This window comes from Rhinoderma darwinii, chromosome 4, assembly GCF_050947455.1.
Source record: "Rhinoderma darwinii isolate aRhiDar2 chromosome 4, aRhiDar2.hap1, whole genome shotgun sequence".
Lineage (NCBI taxonomy): Eukaryota > Metazoa > Chordata > Amphibia > Anura > Rhinodermatidae > Rhinoderma > Rhinoderma darwinii.
The window spans coordinates 343,550,580-343,574,187 of record NC_134690.1 but is presented as its reverse complement, the minus strand read 5'-3'; the positions used below and the strand labels follow the sequence as shown (position 1 = coordinate 343,574,187).

Below are 23,608 nucleotides of genomic sequence, written 5' to 3'. Positions count from 1 at the left end.
CCGCTGCCTGCGCCGAATGACCTCCTCGGCTCCTCCGGTAAGTCACACCAGGCAGAGCGGAGAGTGGTAGCGGTAGGCTACCGCTCACCGCTGTTCACAGTGTGGCGCTAAGTACAAGGGGTGGGAGTGTGGCGCTATTTAAAAGGGGGGGGGGGAGTGTGGCGCTATTTACAAAGGGGCAGTGGGCTGTGTGTGGCACTATTTACAAGGGGGGCTGTGTGTGGCACTATTTACAAGGGGGGTGTGTGTGGCACTATCTACAAGAGAGGGGCTGTGTGGCGCTATCTACAGCGGGCTGTGTGTGGAGCTATCTACAGGGGGCTGTGTGTGGAGCTATCTACAGGGGGCTGTGTGTGGCCTCTTTAATTTATTTTCTTTTAATTTATTTTTATGTTAATTACATTATAGAACTATATTGCTTGTAAAATGTAGAAATGCTTTTATACTCAAGTTACATTAAAAAAATTGTGAACAAAAAATTACATCTCATTGATTGGTAGGGAAAGAAAACATGGCGAGGGGGAAGGAGATGTCGGGAAATAAGTTGGGGGGGCTGAATCTTTGCCCCGGGTGCAGGAGAACCTAGCTACGCCTCTGGCAAATGTTATTGTAATGACAGGGGGGTAGGGAAACAGACAGTGAGCCCTAATCTACCCACCACTCAGTCCCTGCCTACTTGCAATGACCCGCCCTAGGCGACGGGGTACAACTGGGCGACGGTCCCTACGCTCAGTAGGTGCACGACAGACAAACGGACAAGGGGACACAAGCAAAGGGAAATAGGGCAGTTGCCCACGGCAACACCGTGAGCAACAAGAGAGGTGAACGAGCCGAGTCAAACCAGGAATGTACGAGGTACCAAACGCAGAGCAGGAGAGTAGTCAGAAAGCCGGGGTCAGTATGAAGCAAGGTCAAACAGCTAGGAGCTGCAGCAAGGCCAGGAAACCACACGAGAAGAATCACAAGCAAAGGAGGAACAGGAAAGGCAGGTATAAATAGACAGAGGGTGGAACTAGCTCCGTCTGGCCAGGCTGCGATAGGCTCTCCCACTCCTAAGCCTGCCATCCTGAGTGGTGGAAGATGGAGTCAGTCTCAGAGACATAGAACCAGGTGCAGACTGATTACCCATGGGCGTATACACAGAAGTGCCTGGCAGATCCTTTACAGTTATGCCCAAGATAGGAAAAGTAACATAAAGACGATATAACCGGATCCATAATATCTGTGATATCCAGACAATCTAGAGATCCTGCAGTGAGAATGTGCGCTTGTTATTTGCAGAAGGATCTGGCCGTGATTTGATGTGTTTATGTGGGATATTGGGCGTGGTTAGGGGTGTGGCTTAAAATGTCCCTCTTTTCCGAATTCAAAAGTTGGGAGGTATGCTCCAACTGTCCCTGGATTGGCTACAGCTGCTCATGTGAGCAGTTCTGTCCAATCCATGAACAGTGGGTCTGTCTTAGAAGTGCTGTTGTAACCACCGCCCCCTCCCTGTGAGTGACCAGTCAGTCAGGTCAAAAAGTTAATTTTTTTAGGAAAAAATAAATAAAGACATGATCCTGCAGCTGCCTCCACCTGCTAGACACACTAGCACTGCAACCCCAGTGCCTAGTGGCAAATACGGGCCTGCCTCTGATGGCCACTGATTGACGGGTTGGGTCACATGACCCACCATCAGCCGGATCTCAGCGACGCACTTCAACAGGATACCTTGAGCCTCCCCGGTCCGCACGATTATCATAATTTTCAATGTTGCAGAGACTTATCTAGCTACAAATAATGTTGACATATGTCAGATGAAATGGGGCTAAGTACGGTTGTGGGGAGCTCCCAAACAAAAGTCAAAAGTGGGTCCTGGCCACAAAAGTTTGGGAACCGCCAACTTGTCTAAGGTGTTGTTTCCTTTACATATTTATATTCTGCTGGTTGATTTTTTTTTTTATAATACCCCAATCAAATTTACTAAAAAGTTTTTCACCATGACTTGTTTGAAAAAAAAGTTGCCATACTGGAAAAAAAAAAAAACAGCAAAGAAAAAGCAGAAGCAAACACCTTGCACAAACCCGAATTGTCACACTTTATTTCTCCACTAGGGGGAACTGAGAAGCTAACCACAGATCATGTGCCTGGCAGTAGGCGGGGCTGTCAGGTGACGATCACATGACTGTGCCTTGGGCTGCTTGTGTTTCTGTGCCGGGGCTCCGCTCTGGATTCGGCCGCAGCATGAGACCCTCGGGAATCTCGGTACTCACCGTTGTCTTGCTCCTTCTCACCGGTGTTACCGGGCAGTCTGCCAGTGCACCGAGCGAGCTGTGCGGGTGAGTGCGGCTCATTGCTTCATACTGACATGTGTGGGGGGCACTTCCTCTATCTGCAGCTTTGTCATCTCTATAATGTGCAGTAGAGAACATGACAATGCGCAAGCCCGATATTTATTATGTTGTGCCTTATATAATTCTCCCTCGCCGTAGATGACTAATGGGGTCACGGCTGTATTGTTACATAGGACTGTATATAATCAGTAATATTGTGTGTGTATATATAATAGTTACTTATGATCAGGGTCTCAGCAGTAAATTCTGCATTTATGATGAAAACATTCAGGGTGTTCTTGAGATTATGATCATTGTTTTTCTGTCATCTTATGTATGGGATAATGTACCCCTTGTTGTAGGGTATACACTTCTTTAGGTCATGGTGTCCATTGACGTGTAGCAAAATCTGCAACCGAGCCCCCAAAATATCACGCATCATTTAATATCAGTATTTCTCAATTCGAGGCCTCAAGTAACCCCAAACAGGTCATGTTTTCAGGATTTCCTTAGTATGGTCCAGGTGATATTAGGTGTTCTCTCTATGGGCTATCCACAAATCCTGACCTGTTTGGAGTATTTAAGGACTGGAGTTGAGAAATACTTCTTTATAGTACTGGAATTCTCCTATGGGGCAGAAAAACTTTTCCGCCACCTCAACTCCAAGGCCGGGGTATGACTGCAACCTATGCGCCCTGTGGGTGAGGCAGAGATGGCCAACAAGTTATCGACAAACACATTAGTTAAAAGTCTACATTGATATGTAAGAAATTATTGTATACTTCAAATGGTTGTCCCGTCTGGACCCCTTTCTATTAGGCATATGGACATCATGAAGAGGGTTTCCTGATCCTGACCCCTCTCTATGAGTCACTCTTTACAAACTCAATGCTGCCAGATATAACATGGTTGCCCAATCATTTGATCGGTCTCTGTGTAATAGTAATTGCTTGTAGTCTTCCGACAGCTGCAAGGGAAATGGACAGCCGTACCAAGCGTCTTCCCCTGGTGTATCGAAGGTTAGAGCAGCCAGACGTGTAAATAGTTTAAATATTTAGACCGGTCTTTCCCAATTGGGGTTCTGTGGAAATCAGGACCGGTTGTCCGGACCCTGCAGAGCTGCCGTTGTAGATGCATTGGAGGAGGGCAGTGTCTCCTCCAATGCATCTATGATTGCGGGTCTGCAAAAACCAAAACAACAAAATCAATAGCCACCCTATCAGCACCCTCGCGATGCTATCACAGGGTGCCCATGGTTGCCAGCTTTGTGCTATTAAGTACTGCCAGGGGCAGGGCTTAAATGCAGCCTGTAAAAAAACAATATACTTCAACACATAAGTATTGCAGTTTATCGTGCATACAATCCATTGATTGCTGGGTCAAGTCCACGGGGACTAATGAAAAAAGTACAAAAAACATTAAAAGTCTAAAAATAAGCCTTTTTCGTTTTTTCCCCAAAAACGAAAACTCAATTGCTCATCCGTAAAGAAGTCCACACTATAACAATGTAACATTATTTAACCCGCATATTGAACGCTGTAACAAAAACGAATATAAAAAAAACAAACAAACCCTGAATTGCTGTTTTTTGGTCACTTTGTGTCCCACAAAAAAAATGGATTAAAAATTTGTATGTTCCCTAAAATGGTATCGATAAATACTACAACCCTCCCTGCAAAAAACAAGCCCTCACACCGCTCGCTAGGCAGAGAAGTAGAAAAGGCATGACTCTGTATATGTTGACACAAAACAGATTGTTTTTTAACAAAATGTTTCTATTTTGTAAATGATAAAAAAGTAAAAGTAAGTTCGTATCGCCGTAATCGTATTGACCCACAGAATAAAGTTAACACGTCATTTTTATCTCAGGGTGAACTCTGTAAAAACGAAACCCAAAAAACAATGGGGAAATTGCATTTTTTTTTCTATTCCACCTAACAAAATAGTACATTAAAGAGGGCTTTTTTTGTTTTTTAATAAATAGATTAGTCAGTGTGATTAGTGTAACTAATAGTTTTTATTAAGTATTCCTTTCACTTTTGGAGATACAGCTGTTCTGTATTCTCTATACAGATCAGCTGTATCAATAGTTTTACACTGAATCAGTCAGTCCCGCGGACTTGACGGATTCAGTGTCGACGGGTCCTGCGTGCCCACCTGTAACCGATTACATCTAAGTTATGAACTTAGATGTGATAGATCACATGCTCAACTGTGAATTATTGGGGTGCATCGTCACGAGATGGTATCATAGCGCACGCTTTTATCTTATAGTCTACAGTCCTGTGACCATGAATTCGGCCTCTGCTCACCATTTTGCTTACACATAGTCATCTATGGAACGTCTGAATACATATTTCTTACAGTGCTACAAGTAGACCTATCGGAACTTCTTCATGTTAAACCTTTAGCTCTTAGGTGAGAGAATTGATATTTCTCATTGACCTGTGACAAGTTTATGGTGGTTTCGTGCCTTCTCGCTAAATGTCTTCTTTCTGCGAGATGTTATTACAGAGGGTTACCTTGCAGAAGTACATGATTGATACGCAAAATAATTTTGTTATTAAACTCCATACGTTTATTAATAAAATTCTGCAGGTTGAATGGAAGGCCAGATTCACACGAACGTCGGAAAACTTGGACAAGAAAAACGTGTAGTTTTTCATGTCCGAGGTGCCCCCGTGCGGGTTTCGTTCTCACGGGTCCCCATAGATTTGAGTCTATGGAGGGACCCATGAAAATGGAACAAAATAGGACATGTTCTATATCTCACCGGACCCTTCACACGGTCCGTTAAAACAACGGCCGTGTGAACAGTCCCATTGAAATACATGCATCTGAGTGACGGGCGCCGTTTTATCGGCCGTCACACAGACGTACTCTACGGTCGTCTGTCTGAATTCGGCCTTAAATTGATGCTTTATGTTCAGGAACGTATGCCAGTTTTTTTTTTTATTTTTTATTTTTTTTCTAAAGCATTATATTCTTAGGGCAGTAAATCATGGAAGAATAAGGTTGCCTTCAACCACACGTTATCTTATTTTTGCATTCAATCCTAGAAATCGAGTATACGATTACAATCTTTGGTTTAGCATCAGAAATTAAATCTTGAAACGTTTTTAGATTTTTTATATTTTGTCATGTTCATTATGTATCTGTTCCAGCACTTCACAGGTGTGTATTGCATCATAAAGATCATTGATCTAAGGAGCCTGTTTATGGAGGATGTACGGAGCCATTCGGTTGAGGTGTGATGCCGTATCGGATCTGTTGGGTGCCATATGTATGGAAACCATTCTTACAGTCGGAAGTTAATAAATGCGATGACGGCCATTTTGCCACCCCAAATTTTTTCTCCGTTACCAGAAAAGTGGAGATGAACTTAGTTTGGAATTGTTCCGTACATCGCTCCATCTTTAACAACCGTGAACAGTAGACTAATTCTGTACACCAGTCTTCATAAAATGTGCCCCAGTGTAATTAGCAGGCACCTCAATAATCTCGAAGTAGTCAGATGCCATGTCAAGCTGTGCCCAACAATGGGATACATTTACATGGCAAGCGATTGTCAGGGTATGTGCACACGACCTATTTTCAGACAAAATGGAGGCGTTTTATGCCTGAAAAGACGGCTCCAATACGTCGGCAAACTTCTGCCCTTTGCTTGCAATGGGTCTTACGATGTTCTGTGCAGACGAGCTGTAATTTGTCAAAAGACGGCGCGTAAAATTACGCCCACGTCAAAGAAGTGCAGGACACTTCTTGGGGCGTAATTGGAGCCGTTTTTCATTGACTCCATTGAAAAACGGCTCCAATTACGTCCGTAATGGACGCTGCGAAAAACGCGTGCACTTGTAAAAACGTCTGAAATTCAGGAGCTGTTTTCGCCTGAAAACAGCTCCGCAATTTCAGACGGATTTTGCGTTGCCGTGTGAACATGCCCTTACCATCTTGACATGTCAAGAGATAACGATGATTACGTTTGGACCTCCATCGATTCCTAATGTCTTTTTGTGTCAGAGAAATCCTGTGGATTTAAATCCGCAGGAAAACGTACACTTCTTGCAGGCCATTTTGCAGTAGGAACTTTGGGGCAGATTTACTCATACTGTCTTAAAGGGAATCGGTCACCTGGGTTATCCTTCCATATCTGAGGGCATCATAAAGTAGTGCCACAGACCCTGATTCCTACGATGTATTACTTGTCAGCGATCAGTCCTTTTTGTGAAAACGTTTTTCCTCATGTAGCTCGTATTCATGAGCCGCATAAAGACCCGGCTGCTGATTGACAGCTTTTTCAACATAATGTGCATAGGGAGAGGTGAGTGGGCGGTGCTAGCCTACATCGACTTACCTGCAAACGCCGATGCTGCTGCAGAATCATCTGTAGCCTCTGGTGCCGACACGATGCAGGACCTGTGAGTGACGTCACAGATCTGCACTGCCAGAAGCTGGGCGTTGTGAAGAGAAGTGGATGATCCTTCTATACACAACGCCCAGCTAGTAATAGTAGTAAACACGCCCCGATGTACGCACATAATACACGCCCAGTTGTACTTTTACTTTTCAACACGCCCAGTTGTACTTTTGCAAGCCTCATTTGCATAAATACGAAAATGGTCATAACTTGGCCAAAAATGCTCGTTTTTTAAAAATAAAAACGTTACTGTAATCTACATTGCAGCGCCGATCTGCTGCAATAGCAGATAGGGGTTGCAAAATCTGGTGACAGAGCCTCTTTAAGTTGTATTTGATTGTTTGCTATTATAAATGCTACTCTTCGGTTTGGTAGTGTTTAGTCATTCTCCTCACGTCATCGGTCCAGGTCTGTGTGACTTGTGTCTCGTGACATACTTGTTCCGTTTTTTTTTTGTTTGTTTTTTTATAGCATTTTAGCTGATGATTAGTGTAATGTTACACAGGATTTCTCAATCATTGGATTAGGTTATGCAGACGGCAGTCTGTCGTTGGTTTCTTTATCTGCTGTCCACATCCTATGGTATGTATATTGCATATCTTCCAGATCTAGTAACCATCATATTCTCCTCCATGATGTCATACGTTATGCCACTTGTCTTTCTCATAACGTGTTCTGCACCAGGTGTATGTTCATACGTGGTAATTCGGGTCAATGCATACGATGCGTATTACGTGCAGTTTTGCGTCGCGTATTTGCGTTCGGCAAAACCTCAGTGTAATACAGTACCAGCATAGACCATGAGATTCTAGGAAATCTCATGTACACGCTGCAGTATTTTCCCGCACGTAAATTGAGCTGTGGTGTGGATTTTAAAATCTGCAGCATGTCGATTTTTATCTTGCATTTCCACTTGCGAATTCTATCTGCCTAGTGCAAAGGAAAATCGCACCAAAAAACGCAGCATGAAAATGCATCTTCAGGTACATCAAAACGTAAAAACAGCACGGATAAACGCATCAAAAAACGCACGTGGTTTCCTGCTGTTTTGCGGCGTATTTTCCGCAGCAAAATGCTCAATGTGTGCATGTAGTCTTAGGGTATGTTCACACGTAGTCAACAAAAACGTCTGAAAATCCAGAGCTGTTTTCAAGGGAAAACAGACCCTGCTTTTCAGATGTTTTTTTACCAACTCGTTTTTTTTCGCGGCGTTTTCACGCCGTTTTCGCTGCGTTTTTTACGTCCGTTTTTGGAGCTGTTTTCATTGGAGTCTATGAGAAAACAGCTCCAAAAACGTCCAAAGAAGTGTCCTGCACTTCTTTTGACGAGGCTGTATTTTTACGCGTCGTCGTTTGACAGCTGTCAAACGACGACTCGTAAATATCAGGTCGTCTGCACAGTACGTCGGCAAACCCATTCAAATGAATGGGCAGATGTTTGCCGACGTATTTGAGACGTATTTCCAGACGTAAAACGAGGCAAAATACGCCTCGTATACGTCTGAAATTTGGCCGTGTGAACATACCCTTAGGGTAAGTTCACACAGGGCAAACACGCTGGGTAAAGGTACACAGCGTATCCGCCCTGGCAGCCGCATACTTACCCTCTGACCTTTTGCAGACCGGCCTCCTGTGATTGGCTGCAGCGGTCACATGGGATGAAACTTCATTCCAGGAGGTCGGCCTGGACGAAGAAGCACAGAATCCTGGGTAAGTATGAGACTTTAATATTTTTTTTTTTTTCAGAGTTGCGATCTTTGCAGGAGAATCGCAGCTTTTCCACCGCAAAAATATTAACAGCTCCTATTTGTTGTGGTTTTTACCTCCAAAACCTGCAACAAAAAAGCAGCGATTACGCAAATACAATTGACATGCTACGGATTAAAAAAACGCACCGCAGGTCAATTTCTGAGCATTTTTTTCCCATCATTTACGCAGCGTGTGGGTTAGAGTTCAAGTCTTATGCACTCTGCTTCTACTGTATTATGCTGCGGATGTCTGCAGCGTGTGAACCCGGCCTCGGGGTAGATTTATGCCTGTCAGTTTATGTGTGGCAGATAACAAAATAGGAAAGTCACCTGTAAAAACCATGTGCGTTGTTTGTAAAATGTTACGCTTTATTTAGTTAAATGCGGTATTTGCCCGTGTGGTTTTAGACCCTCCGTTTTAGGAAAATAGTTAATTGTAAGTACACTTTTAAAGGGATTTTTAGATTTATAGAAAAAAAATTCAATTGGCTCAATATGTAACAAAAATATTCTGATATCTTTACGTTTTGGTATCGTTCCCATGCTGCTGGTAACGGGGGTTTCCCCACTGGTTCCTGTGGTCGTTACAGTTACCGGTGACTCAGGCCAGCCATATGTTGGATGATATCCTGTACATTGTCCCCCACCACCAGTGTGGTATACATTACCCTAATAACAATGCTACACATTGGTCAAATTTGGGCCTGTTCACACCTGCGTCAGTGTTTACTTTGTTCTGCTCAGTCAGAGGAGCAGAACAACGAAAATACCGGTAGCGACGGTTCTGTTGCATGACGAACGCCATCGATGCCCGACGGCACCCATTGTCTTTAATGGGTTTCTTCGAGTTTCCATCATGATATCTGTGGTTTTACCGGAAAACAATAGCGCAGCATTCCTCACTATTGTTTCTGGTATTTTCGACAATCTGGGACAGAGGCCCCTAACGGAGCCTCCAACGCAGATGTAAGCAGGCCCTAACACTTCCATACAGTTGGCTAAATAAAAATGCTATACAGTACACACAAAACCATACTTTTCAAAAAACATACTGTACGGTGCCTAAGCAGCAGTGCCAGGGTGTAAGTGCCACACAGGGCTCAAATAATACCAACATACAGCGCTATACAATGTGTCAAGAAATCCGCTATATAATTAATACGATTTGTGGTGCTCACAAGCCTCGATTGTGGCAGCAGGAACAGCTGATGCACCCAGTTCTATAGCACAGGTCACACACCCTAAAGCTAGCCCTTCTTATGACCATGGCAGCCAATCTTTGTTTGCATTTTACTTGCGTTATTGCTTTGAAAAGAATGGCGTTTCGTTTCGTTGGCATGCAATGGTTTTATAAACCCCTGTAAGCTTCAGGAAAACGGGACGTGTCTCTGTGCGTCTGATTTGAAAAGGTTTTATGCCACTACTGGCATACCGCTCGATGGCTGGTTTTACCAGAGATCTTGTGTAGCTGCCAACTACTGCCCTTAACCTGTGAGGGTATGTTCACACGCACTGTTTTCAGATGTAATTCGGGCGTTTTTCGCCTCTACTTACGCCTGAAAAAACGGCTCCATTACGCCTCCAAACATCTGCCCATTGCTTTCAATGGGTTTTACGATGTTCTGTTCCCATGAGGTGTAATTTTACGCGTCGCTGTCAAAAGACGGTGCGTAAAAATACGCCCGTCACTTCTTGGGCCGTGTTTGGAGCAGTCTTTGATTCACTCCATTGAAAAACATCTCCAATAACGTCCGTAAAATACGCGAGTAGTTACAAAAACGTCTGAAAATCAGGAGCTGTTTTCAGGCGAAAACAGCTCCGTAATTTCAGACGTATTTTGCTACTGCGTGTGAATATACCCTTACAAAGCAATGGGTGGAACATATTGAAAAGAAAAAAGGGGGGATCTAAAAGTGTAAAATAGGAATTTTAGCTCCCTCGCTGTCAGTGTTATTAAGGATCTAGTTTTACAGTTTTTGTTTTCCAGCCTATTGCCTCATTCCAGTCGGTGTAAGTAGTGACCGTTACTGTGCAATATGAATGTAATACACTGGGATCTAGATCTGTGGCTACATGTCTGTACGCTTTATGCAACAACAGAAACTGTTACATTTGCCCAATTTTGTAGCGTGCCCTCAGTCCTAGTATTTCCTTTCATCTGTAAATGGTGACAATTCTATTGAACTCCCTTTATAAGATCAAAGATCTCTTCTTTGATGGGAACAGGTCTGGTAAATGCTATACAGTGAATTTTTAATCGTATTAGTTAATTTGGTGTTTGTTTGCACTTAAATGCTAAGAGTTATTTAGGTAAAACTTCACCTTTGATGGACATTGAATATGTAGTTCGCAAATGTAATATTGATCATCGTTCTGATATGTCTTCATGATCTCTTTTAGCTATTTTTCATTTGCTACTTGATACCTTGTTAATGCTGTCTGATCTGGAAGGCTCTGTTCGGGGGCCCCCGTTGCAATTCGGGTGAAAAATGGTGGAAGAAATAGTGTAATATGCTGCGCTATTTCTTCCGGTAAAACAACGGACACCCTTACGGAAAACCAACAGAACCCATTAAAGTTAATGGGTTCAGCCAAGCGCAGTTCGTGTCTCTGGCACTTAGTTTTTTCGTTGTTCTGTTCCTATGACGTGTGTGAACGAAACCTAAGGCTGGAATCTCACGTTGCGATTCAAATGGAGCAATTTTTACACTATTTGCTACAAAAACTCATTCAAACTCTGACATTAAATCCAAGCCTCAGAATATATATTTAAACTTTGAGGCGTGGTTGAACCCACATCCGAAAATGCATTTTTACTGCGAACTGGTGCATTGTTAGATGCGGTTGTGCTTTTTTTTTTTTTTTACTGTAGCCACATTGGAAATCTGTACCAAGTCGCGATAAAAACGCATACGATTTTTGGATGCGGTTTTTATCGCACCTCTGTTAAAAAATCTCAATACAGTTTACATGCGTTTTTAGAAAATTTTCCCACAAACTTCTGCCAAGGAAAACAATGGTTTCTACATGCGGTTTTTCTGCCAGTTCGTCAACTTCCCAGTAAATTCATTGGTGGAAACGTCAGTGTGAATAGTTGCAATTACTATTATCTGCTGCATATTTAGGATCCGAATTAGGCTTCCTTCACGTCTGCGCTAGGGCTCCGTTCCGTCTGAGCTTTCCGTCGGAACGGAGCCCTGACAGAACCAAACGGAAACCATAGGTTTCCGTTTCCAACACCATTGATTTTATTGGTGACGGATCCGGCGCCAGTGGTTTCCGGCTGTCTCCGTTGTGCAAGGGTTCCATAGTTTTGACCGAATCCTTAGCGAAGTCGACTACGTTATTGATTCTGTCAAAATGGTGGAACCCTTGTACAACAGAGACAAACGGGAACCACTGGCGCCGGATCCGTCACCATTGAAATCAATGGTGATGGAAACGGAAACCTATTGTTTCCGTTTTGTGACTGTCAGGGCTCCGTTCCGACGCAAAGATCTGTCGGAACGGAGCCCTAGCGCAGATGTCAACGAAGCCTTAACTGATTAAAATATAATGAAGATTTCAGAGACTTCTAACATTTAAATCTAGTCAGTCGCAAAAAAAAATATGAATAAGGCCACTTTTACACAGCAGAATTTGTAAGCCAAAGATAGAAGTGGGTGCAAAACACAGAAGAGGTGTAAATCTTTCCATTGTACTTTTTCTGTCCTGATTTCGGCTTCCAAATATTGATGCAAAATACTGCCGTGTGAAAGAGACTTCCCCATAACTAGAAAAGTGGAGCTCCGCACCAACCTTTTCTAGGCAGCATCCAAAGCATGTGCTGGCCATAACGTTTGAGCAATGCTGTCATCGGCCAGTTGGCAAACAGAAGAGGTAATGCAAACCGCTGCAGTTGTATACCAAGTCCCGGTTGGTTAACTTCTTTGTATAAGATTAATGCATATAGAGTCTGAATTGGAATAGGTTTTCCGTGTGAAGTAGGCGTAAGAGTCTTCATTGTTACATCATCTACTGTTCACCAAAAATTTGATAATCTTTTAAAATATTTTTGGAAATGTGACCTTCGGGGCATTGGGTGGCTTTCTATGCCTCATTAAGAACAGTGGGAGCTCTAATCTATATGCTTGATCTATACTAGAGTAAATTATTATATATGAAGGGAGCTGTGGTTATCATCTACAGTCATTTTTACAGAAAGTTTACATAATCTCTCTATTGAGCATATATACTGTTCGATTTATTATATGTACCGTAAATTATTTGAACTCTGTGGTATCGGGCTAGCGCGAACATGGCAGTATCCGTATAATATTCATCAAACCATGACTCTATAGACATTGCTTTGTGCACTGGGGCACAGTCATGCTGGAACAGGAAAGGGCCGAACCCCAAACTGTTCCCACAATGTTGGAAACTTACAATTGTCCAAAATGTCTTGGTATGCTGAAGCATGACCGTTACCCTACACTGGAAATAATGGGCCTAGTCCAACTCCAAAAACATACAGATAGGGAATTTAGATTGTGAGTGAGTGGACAGTGAGTGACCGCTTCTGTACAGTGTTGCGAAATGTGTTGGCGCTACAAGGGTCCGTTCTCATGTTGTGGTTGAGATGCACTTAGATCTAGTAGCTGTTACTACTAGATGTTTTCACTTGACCATCATAGCATTAAGGCCTTGTTCACATGTGTCGAATTTGATGTGGATTTCCACACGGATTCCAACAACAATCTGCATCAAATGCATGTGAATGGGGTGTCCGCTAGGAAAAGTAGAGGATTAGCCCCATTGCATGCACACCCACAGCAGGTAAGCCTCGGATTTCTGCAAGGGAAATACATTTAATACAATTAATTGTGATGTGTGAAAGGAGCTTTACAATTGACCGGGGCAGATCTGAAGCTGACTTGTGGCATTCTATGACAGTGGCAATTTTACTACTACCAATGTTTACCTATGAACTTTGCATGGCTGTATTCTTAATTTCATTCGGAAAAAGAAGCGACATGCCCTATCTTTGGGCGTTTACGTCTCTGACCTCCCATTGACATCAATGGGAGGCAGAGAGAGTATTTCGCTGTTTTTTTTTACCCATTGGTGCTCAATGGCCGTGGGCGAAAAACGCTGTGCAGGCAGAGCAAAATCTGCCTCAAAATTACAAACAGAATATTGAGGCAGATTTTCTGCCTGCAAAAAACTGTGTGAACCCAGCCTTCATTCTCCGCTGTTTTAGGTCGGATTTACACGAGCGTGTGCGTTTTGCACGTGCAAAAAACGCAGCGTTTTGCGCGCGCAAAAGGCACTTGCCAACTCCGTGTGTCAGCCCCGTATGATGCGCGGCTGCGTGCTTTTCACGCAGCCGCCATCATTATGACACTCCGTTTAGATGTTTGTGAACAGAAAAGCACGTGGTACTTTTCTGTTTTCATTCATCCTTTTCACAGCTGTTGCGCGAATCACGCTTGTCCCGCGGAAGTGCTTCCGTGTGGAATGCGTGATTTTCACGCACCCATTGACTGTGTGATGCGTGAAAAACGGCCAAAGAACGGACATGTCGTGACTTTTTCGCAGCGGACTCACGCTGCGTAAAAGTCACGCAACTGTCGGCACGGCCCCATAGACTAATATAGGTCCGTGTGACGCGCGTCGCACGGACGTATTATATCCCGTTCGTCTGAATAAGCCCTTAGTGTTGATACTCTGGTGCTCCACATCCGGCTCTGTGTATTTGCTGTGGTGATGACGTGGTGTACATCCACATGACCGCTGCAACCTATCACTGGCCTCAACGGTCTCGTGTTGTACATGCAAGCATCGATTGTTGTGGTATGTACAATTCTTTCTGTATGGCCAAAAGAGTTTGTATGTCATTACACTATAGTTTGTTGTACAGTTGCCCCCCCCCCCCACCATTGAAGAAGTTGGAGAAAAAAAAAACCAATGCATTAAACAGCACATCTATAGTCTGTGAATTGGAATGCTGGCTGGCTACTATGGTAAAAAACAGTGGCACAGAATGGCCTCCGTGAATCTTGGCTATCGAGTCCCAACGTTTTGGCATACTGCACTTCCGTCTATTAGAAGCTCTGTTGTTGTTTTTTTTTACACTTTAGCTACTTTGTAGTCTAATGGACTTGATAATACATCACCATTAATATAGTAAATCTGCATGCAACCTTTATTCCGGTCTTGAAAGATTTATCCGTCATACATTCTGAACATTTGCTCATATCTCACAGACTTCTTATTCACTTTTTTTGTTTAGAAGATGATTTTCTCATGGGTACTTGGTTAACCCCTTCCCTCTTTAGCCACTTTTGACCTTCCTGACCGAGCCTCATTTTTCAAATCTGACATGTGTCACTTTATGTGGTAATAACTCCGGAATGCTTTCACCTATCCAAGCGATTCTGAGATTGTTTTCTTGTGACACATTGGACTTTAAGTTACTGGCAAAATTTGCTCGATATGTTCAGTATTTAATTGTGAAAAATTGCAAAAATTTGCATTTTTTTCAATTTAAATGTATCTGCTTGTAAGACAGGCAGTTATACCGCACAAAATTGTTGCTAATTAACATCCCCCATATGTCTACTTTAGATTGGTATCGTTTTTTGAACATCCTTTTATTTTTCTATGACATCACAAGGCTTAGAACTTTAGCAGCAATTTCTCACATTTTCAAGAAAATTTCAAAAGGCCATTTTTACAGGGGCCAGTTCAGTTGTGAAGTGGCTTTGAGGGCCTTGTATATTAGAAACCCCCAAAAAGTCACCCCATTTTAAAAACTTCACCCCTCAAAGTATTCAAAACAGCATTTAGAAAATGGCTTAACCCTTTACACATTTCACAGGAATTAAAGCAAAGTAGAGGTGAAATTTACAAATTTCATATTTTTTTGCAGAAATAAATTTTTAGTACAAGTTTTTTTTATAACACAGAAGGTTTTGCCAGAGAAATGCAACTCAATATTTGTTGCCCAGTTTCTGCAGTTTTAGGAAATATCCCACATGTGGCCGTAGCGTGCTACTGGACTGAAGCACCGGCCTCGGAAGCAAAGGAGCACCTAGTGGATTTTGGGGCCTTATTTTTGTTAGAATAAATTTTAGGCACCATGTCAGGTTTGAAGGGCTCTTGCGGTACCAAAACAGTCAAAATCCCCCAAAAGTGACCCCATCTGGGAAACTACACACCTCAAGGAAATTATCTAGGGGTATAGTGAGCATTTTGACCGCACAGGTTTTTTACAGAAATTATTGGAAGTAGGCCGTGAAAATTAAAATCAACATTTCTTCAAAGAAAATGTAGGTTTAGCGATTTTTTTTTTCTCATTTCCACAAGGACTAAAGGAGAAAAAGCACCGTAAAATTTGTAAAGCAATTTCTCCCGAGTAAAACAATACCCCACATGTGGTAATAAACGGTTGTTTGGAGACACGGCAGAGCTGAGAAGGGAAAGAGCGCTATTTGGCTTTTGGAGCTCTAGTTTAGCAGGAATGGTTTGCGGAGGCCATGTCACATTTACAAAGCCCCTGAGGGGACAAAACAGTGGAAACCCCCCACAAGTAACCCCATTTTGGAAACTACACCCATTGTCGAAATTATCTAGGGGTATAGTGAGCGTTTTGACCCAACAGGTTTTTTGCATAAATTATTGGAAATAGGCCCTGAAAATGACAATCTAAATTTTTTCAAAGAAAATGTAGGTTTAGCTAATTTTTTCTCATTTCCACAAGGACTGAAGGAGAAAAAGCACCACAAAATTTGTAAAGCAATTTCTCCCGAGTAAAACAATGCCCAACATGTGGTAATAAACGGCTGTTTGGAGACACGGCTTGGCTTAGAAGGGAAAGAGCGCTATTTGGCTTTTGGAGATCACATTGAGCAGGAATGGTTTGCGGCGGCCATGTCACATTTGCAAAGCCCCTGAGGGGAAAAAACAATGAAAACGCCCAAAAAGTGACACCATTTAGGAAACTACACCTCTTGAGGAATTCATCTAGGGGCGTAGTGAGCATTTTGACCCCACAGATGTTTCATAGAATTTATTAGAATTTGTCAGTGAAAATAAAAACAATCCTTTTTCTTCAATAAGACGTAGCTTTAGCGCAAATTTTTTCATTTTCGCAACAAATAAAGGAAAAAAAAGAACCCAACATTTGTAAAGCAATTTCTACCGAGTACGGCAATACCCCATATGTGGTCATAAACTGCTGTTTGGGCACACGGCAGGGCTCAGAAGGGAAGGACCGCCATTTGGAGTGCAGATGTTGCTGGATTGGTTTCTGGGCGCCTGTGGGCCCAAAACAGCGCAAACCCCCCAGAAGTGACCCAATTTTGGAAACTACACCCCTCAATGCATTTACCTAGGGGTGTAGTTAGCATGTTAACCCTGCAGGTGTTTTGTAGAAATTAGTGTGAACTCGATGTTGCAGAGTGAAAATGGGATTTTTTCCACAGATATGTGGACAATATGTGGTGCCCGGCTTGTGCCACCATAACAAGACAGCTCTCTAATTATTATGCTGGGTTTCCTGGTTGTAGAAACACCCTACATGTGGCCCTAATCTCTTGCCTGGACAGTCGACCAGGCTCAGGAGTGAAAGCGTACCATGTAAAATTGAGGCCTAATTTGGCGATTTACAAAGTATTGGTTCACAACTGCAGAGGCTCAGATGTGAAATAATAAAAATAAACCCCTGGGAAGGGACCCCATTATGGAAACTGCACCCCTCGAGGCATTTATTAAGGGGTGTTGTGAGCATTTTCACCCCACAGGTCTTTTCCATAAATGAATGCGCTGTGGATGGTTCAAATTAAAAATTTATATTTTTCCCTAGATATGCCATTCAGTGGCAAATATGTCGTGCCTAGCTTATGCCACTGGAGACACACACCCCAAAAATTGCTAAAAGGGTTCTCCCGGGTATGACGGTGCCATATATGTGGAAGGAAACTGCTGTTTGGGCCGCTGTAGGGTTCAGATGGGAGGAAACGCCATTTGGCTTTTGGAGCGTGGATTTTGCTTGGTAGTAGTTTTGTTTGGAGTCTTACTGGTGTTTCCGTTTATAATGTAGGGCATATGTAAGCGGGGCGGAGTATATAAGGGGCATAGTCAGGTGGTATAATAATGGGGTAAAAAAAAACAATAAAATGATCCATAGATGTGTGTTACGCTGTGAAGCAATCATTTCTGCACAGGCCGGTGTCGCACTGATATATGGCGTCCTTTATTATCACCCTTTTGATCCACACTCCGCGCCTTTGTAGTTTGGGGAATTTTGCTGGTAAGTGTTGTCCTGGTATAATACGGGCACCGTCGCTTCCAGCGGATATGTTTGGGCCCTTCCTTTCCTGGTTCCCTAATTTTAGGTCCTTGATAAATCGCCTCTTCAAACAGAAGAAATGTTCCCCTCGGGCACAACTGCATATTTTTTTATTTCCTGACTTATTGGAGCCATAACTAATTTTATTTTTCATAGACGTAGCGGTATGAGGGCTGGTTTGTTGCGGGACGAGCTGTAGTTATTATTGGTACCATTTTGGGGTACATGTGACTTTTTGATCACCTTTTATACTATTTTTTGGGATGCCAGGTAAACAAAAAAACGCAATTCTGGCACAGCTTTTTTCGATTTTTTTTTTTTATACAGCGTTCACCATGCGTTATAAATTACATGTTAACTTTATTCTGCGGGTCAGTACGATTCCGGCGATACCTAATTTATAGCACTTTTTTATGTTTTACAACTTTTTTCACAATATTACTTTTGTAAAAAGAATGTATTTTTTCTGTCGCCAAGTTGTGAGAACCATAACTTTTTAATTTTTTTGTCGACGGAGGTGTATGAGGGCTTGTTTTTTGCGGGACGAGCTATAGTTTTTATAGGTACCATTTTTGGATACGTGCGACTTTTTGATCACTTTTTATTACAATATTTGTAGGGCAAAGTGACTAAAAAACAGAAACTCTGGTAACGTTTTTTACGTTTTTTTTTACGCTGTTCACCACGTGCAATAAATAATATAATATTTTGATACCTCAGGTCGTTACGGTCGCGGCGATACCAAATACGTATGGTTTATTATTATTTTTCAATAATAAAGGACTTAATAAGAGTAAAAGGGGGATTGTGTTTTATTTGATTACTTGAAACTTTTATTGTTTTCAAACTTTTATTATTTGCACTTTTTTTGACACTTTTTTATACTTTTTTTTTACACTTTTTCTCAAGTCCCACTAGGGGACTTGAAGGTCCAACGGTCAGATTTTTTTTTTTCTAATACATTGCACTACCTATGTAGTGCAATGTATTAGATCTGTCAGTCATTCACTGACAGCAAGCCGATTAGGCTTCGCCTCCCGGCGGGGCCTAAATCGGCTTCCGTAATGGCAGAGCAGGAGACCATTGTGTCTCCTGTTGCCATAACAGCAGTCGCCAGTCCTGATTGCCTGTCAGGGCTGGCGATCTGCTAGTAACTGCTACGATGCAGCAATCGCTTTCGATTGCTGCATCGAAGGGGTTAATGGCAGGGATCGGAGCTAGCTCCGGTTCCTGCCGTTACAGGTGGATGTCAGCTGTACAGTACAGCTGACTTCCACCGCTGATGACGACGGATCAGCTCCTGACCCGGCGCCATCTTGACGGAAGCCGATCAGGCTCCGCCGCCGGGCGGATCTTGACCGGCTTCGGTGCTAGGCAGACCGGGAGGCCAGTATTAGGCCTCCGGTTGCCATTGCAGCCACCGGAACCCCGGCAATTTCATTACTGGGGTTCCGATGAGCTGCAAACACCTTAAGTGCAGCGATCGCGTTTGAGCGCTGCACTTAAGGGGTTAATGGCGGGGATCGAAGCTAATTTCGGTCCCCGCCGTTACAGCCGGATGTCAGCTGTAAGATACAGCTGAGATCCGGTGATGATGGCACCGGCTCAGCTTCTGAGCTGGTCCCAAACATTCGGCGTACATGTACGGCAAGATGCGGGAAGTCAATGCTTTCCATGACGTACATGTACGGCAAATGTCGGGAAGGGGTTAAAGGATTATTCCCATCTCACATTTATGGCATATGCACAGTATATGGCGTAAATGTCTGATAGAATGGAGCGAGCCACGTGCGTGCATGGCCCCCTTTCCACTAGTTCCCTCCTGGAATCTGTAGCCAGGAGCCACAGATGGGCATACCCCTTTAATGCTTATTAATTCAGTGTCTTCTACTTCTGTAAATTGTTTGTTCTCATCTGCTTTGGATTGAAACAACTTTGTAATTGGTTTTTATTAAAATAACTTTTTGCTTTTTGAGATACAGCTTCTATGTATCCTGGATACACAGCAGCTGTATCTTGCGCTGAAATTCGAATCCGTCTGGTCAGCGGGACTGACGGCTTCAGTGACAGCGCGTCCTGTGTGTCTGATACGCAGGATCTACCTGTTATCGATCACATCTAAGCTCACCAAAAAATGATGGAAGCAATAATAAAAAAAGTACACGTACTTGGTATCGCTGCGTTTGTAAAAGTCTGGACTAGTAAAATGTCACATTATTTAACGCGCCTGGTGAATGCCTTAGGGCAAATAAAATGACAATGCAAGCATTTCTGTTTTTCAGTCACCTTGCTTCCCAAATATAGTGGAATAAAAAGTGATCAATTTGTTTTTTTGCTTGTAAAAGTAGTACATCTTGAAAAAAAACTATATAAATTTGGTATCTCTGCTATCGTATTGACCGCACAATAAAGTTAACATGTAATTTTTAACAACTAGTCCCACAAAAAACAAGCCCTCATACACCGCGTTCCAAATGATTATGCAAATGTTATTTTTCGCTGATTTTCCTAAATAGTCGATGCAAATGACAGTCAGTATAATCTTCAAGCCATCAACCGTTGGAGTACAATGCAAATTTTATTGAACAAATCTCCTAATGATAACAGATTTTTTTTTAGAAGTAAAAAAACTCAAAATGCACTGTTTCAAATTATTATGCACAACAGAGAACAAAACATTTTAAGGCTGGGTTCACACGACCTATTTTCAGACGTAAACGAGGCGTATTATGCCTCGTTTTACGTCTGAAAATAGGGCTACAATACGTCGGCAAACATCTGCCCATTCATTTGAATGGGTTTGCCGACGTATTGTGCAGACGACCTGTAATTTACGCGTCGTCGTTTGACAGCTGTAAATTGACTGCCTCGGCAAAGAAGTGCAGGGCACTTCTTTGCCACGTAATTTGAGCCGTCGTTCATTGAACTCCATGAAGAGCAGCTCAAGATTTACGAGCGTCACAGACGCCTCGTATATATTACGAGGAGGAGCATTTACGGCTGAAACGACGCAGCTGTTTTCTTCTGAAAACAGGCTGTCATTTCAGCCGTAAATGACAGCTAGCGTGTGAACATACCCTAAAGTTTGTAAAGAGAACTAAAATGGTAATTTGTTGAATTTGCAGCATCAGGTGGTCATATTTACAGAAATCAAAAGCTCTTTCAATCCCCAAAAAATTAACAGGCCAAGTTACATGTTAACATAGGACCCCTTCTTTGATATCACCTTCACAATTCTTGCATCCATTGAATTTGTGAGTATTTGGACAGTTTCTGCTTGAATATCTTTGCAGGATGTCAGAATAGCCTCCCAGAGCTTCTGTTTTGATGTGAACTGCCTCCCACCCTCATAGATATTTTGCTTGAGGATGCTCCAAAGGTTCTCAATAGGGTTGAGGTCAGGGGAACATGGGGGCCACACCATGAGTTTCTCTCCTTGGCTGCTATGGGCATAAAATGACACAGAGGTATTCTTTGCAGCAAGAGATGGTGCATTGTCATGCATGAAGATAATTTTGCTACGGAAGGCACGGTTCTTCTTTTTGTACCACGGAAGAAAGTGGTCAGTCGTAAACTCTACATACTTTGCAGAGGTAATTTTCACACCGTCAGGGACCCTAAAGGGGCCTACCAGCTCTCTCCCCATGATTCCAGCCCAAAACATGACTCCGCCACCTCCTTGCTGACGTCGCAGCCTTGTTGGGACATCGTGGCCATTCACCAACCATCCATCTGGACCATCCAGGGTTGCACAGCGCTCATCCGTAAACAACACGGTTTGAAAATTAGTCTTCATGTATTTCTGAGCCCACTACAACCGTTTCTGCTTGTGAGCATTGTTTAGGGGTGGCCGAATAATAGCTTTATGCACACTTGCAATTAATCCTATTAATTTGTCTGGCAGAAACCTTCCTCATTATGCCTTTATCTGAACGAACCCGTCTGTGCTCTGAATCGGCCACAAATCTTTTCACAGTACGATGATCACGCTTACGTTTTCTTGAAATATCCAATGTTTTCATACCTAGTGTAATACCTTGGAGAATTTCACGCTTTTCGGCAGCAGAGAGATCCTTTTTCTTTCCCATATTGCTTGAAACCTGTGGCCTGCTTAATAATGTGGAATGTCCTTAAGTAGTTTTCCTTTGATTGGGCACACCTGGCAAACTAATTATCACAGGTGTCTGAGATTGATTACAATGATCCAAAGAGCCCTAAGGGTATGTTCACACGTAGTCAACCAAAACGTCTGAAAATCCAGAGCTGTTTTCAAGGGAAAACAGACCCTGCTTTTCAGACGTTTTTTTACCAACTCGCATTTTTCGTGGCGTTTTTCGCGCCGTTTTCGCGGCGTTTTTTACCTCCGTTTTTGGAGCTGTTTTCATTGGAGTCTATGAGAAAACAGCTCCAAAAACGTCCAAAGAAGTGTCCTGCACTTCTTTTGACGAGGCTGTATTTTTACGCGTCGTCGTTTGACAGCTGTCAAACGACGATGCGTAAATAACAGGTCGTCTGCACAGTACGTCGGCAAACCCATTCAAATGAATGGGCAGATGTTTGCCTACGTATTGGAGCCGTATTTTCAGACGTAAAACGAGGCATAATACGCCTCGTATACGTCTGAAATTTGGCCGTGTGAACATACCCTTAGACATAATACCATCCATGAGTTTAATTGAAAAACTAATAATTAAATGTTTGACACTTAAATCCCATGTGCATAATAATTTGGAACACGGTGTATGTCTATGTTGACGTAAATATAAAAAATGTATGGCTTAGGCTCCATACACACGACCGTGCCCGCAATCACGGCCCGCGATTGCGGGCACGGCTGACAGCCGCATTTTCGGGCCGTGCTCCCATACAAAGCATAGGAGCACGGCCCGCAAAATGCGAAAGAACGGACAAGTTCCATAATTCCCGGAACATTTCCGCGGCACGTGCTACGGAAAGGTGTCCGCGTTCAATGAAAGTGAATGGGACCGTTTATTACGGTCGTGTGCATGGGGCCTTACTCCTGCAGTGAACTCTTAGACAGAGCTTCTGTGCACCTGCGAACACCGAAACATACATGTACGTCCGTATAACTAAAGGCAATCTATCACGAATGTGTGTGTGTAATTTTGGGGGAAGAGGTTAATTAGCGCTCCAACCTCTTCATTCTTAGGATTGATGATGGTCCCGGAAGTCAGACCCACACCGATCAGGAAGTTATGGCATATCCTAGCAATGTGCTATCATGTTCTATAGTGGGGTTGTCCCATCAGGATTAGCCATGATCATACGCCTCATTAGGGCAGCTGGATGTCCTGGGGGGGGGTCCCTCGTTATTTGTGCCAAAAGAGGGAGCTGCTTTGTGGAACAGACATGTTCTTGCATTAGATGGATGGCTACTAATTTGGATGGCCGGCATGCAATGCATCATTTCCCCTGTATGGCTGGCTGCTACTTCCCCATTCATAACGGATTGCCGGGAGGGAGAGAAGGGGTTGTCATCATGACACAACCTTTTTAATTTCCCTAAAGTCGTGCAAGTTCTGCTTTGCTATCATTCCTTTGGTACTTATGGAGGTCTCCGGAATGGCGGCTGTCGTATACCTCTGGGGAGAAACAATAGAAGCAGTTGAAAAAAAATCACTTCTGTCTAATAGTTTTTCTGCAAGATCTGAAAGCTCCTGCAGCCTCTCATACACACTAGATTGCGGACGTATCCCTCTAACCCAAAGGTTCATTAGAATTGCTCCAATTGACTTGAGTTGACAAGATTAACGTTGCGTGCAGAAATGTATTATATTGCA

At 43.0% G+C, this 23,608-nt stretch overlaps 1 protein-coding gene across 1 annotated transcript in view; it reads left to right on the top strand.

Moving 5' to 3' along the window:
• The first annotated feature begins 2,142 nt into the window (after positions 1-2,142).
• The window catches only part of IGF2R (insulin like growth factor 2 receptor), a 167,650-nt gene continuing 146,184 nt past the window's right edge, over positions 2,143-23,608 (top strand). The window contains exon 1 of the mRNA XM_075862887.1: positions 2,143-2,318. Coding sequence (XP_075719002.1) covers positions 2,161-2,318 — 158 coding nt within the window. The 5' untranslated portion in view covers positions 2,143-2,160. The remainder of the gene's footprint in view (positions 2,319-23,608) is intronic.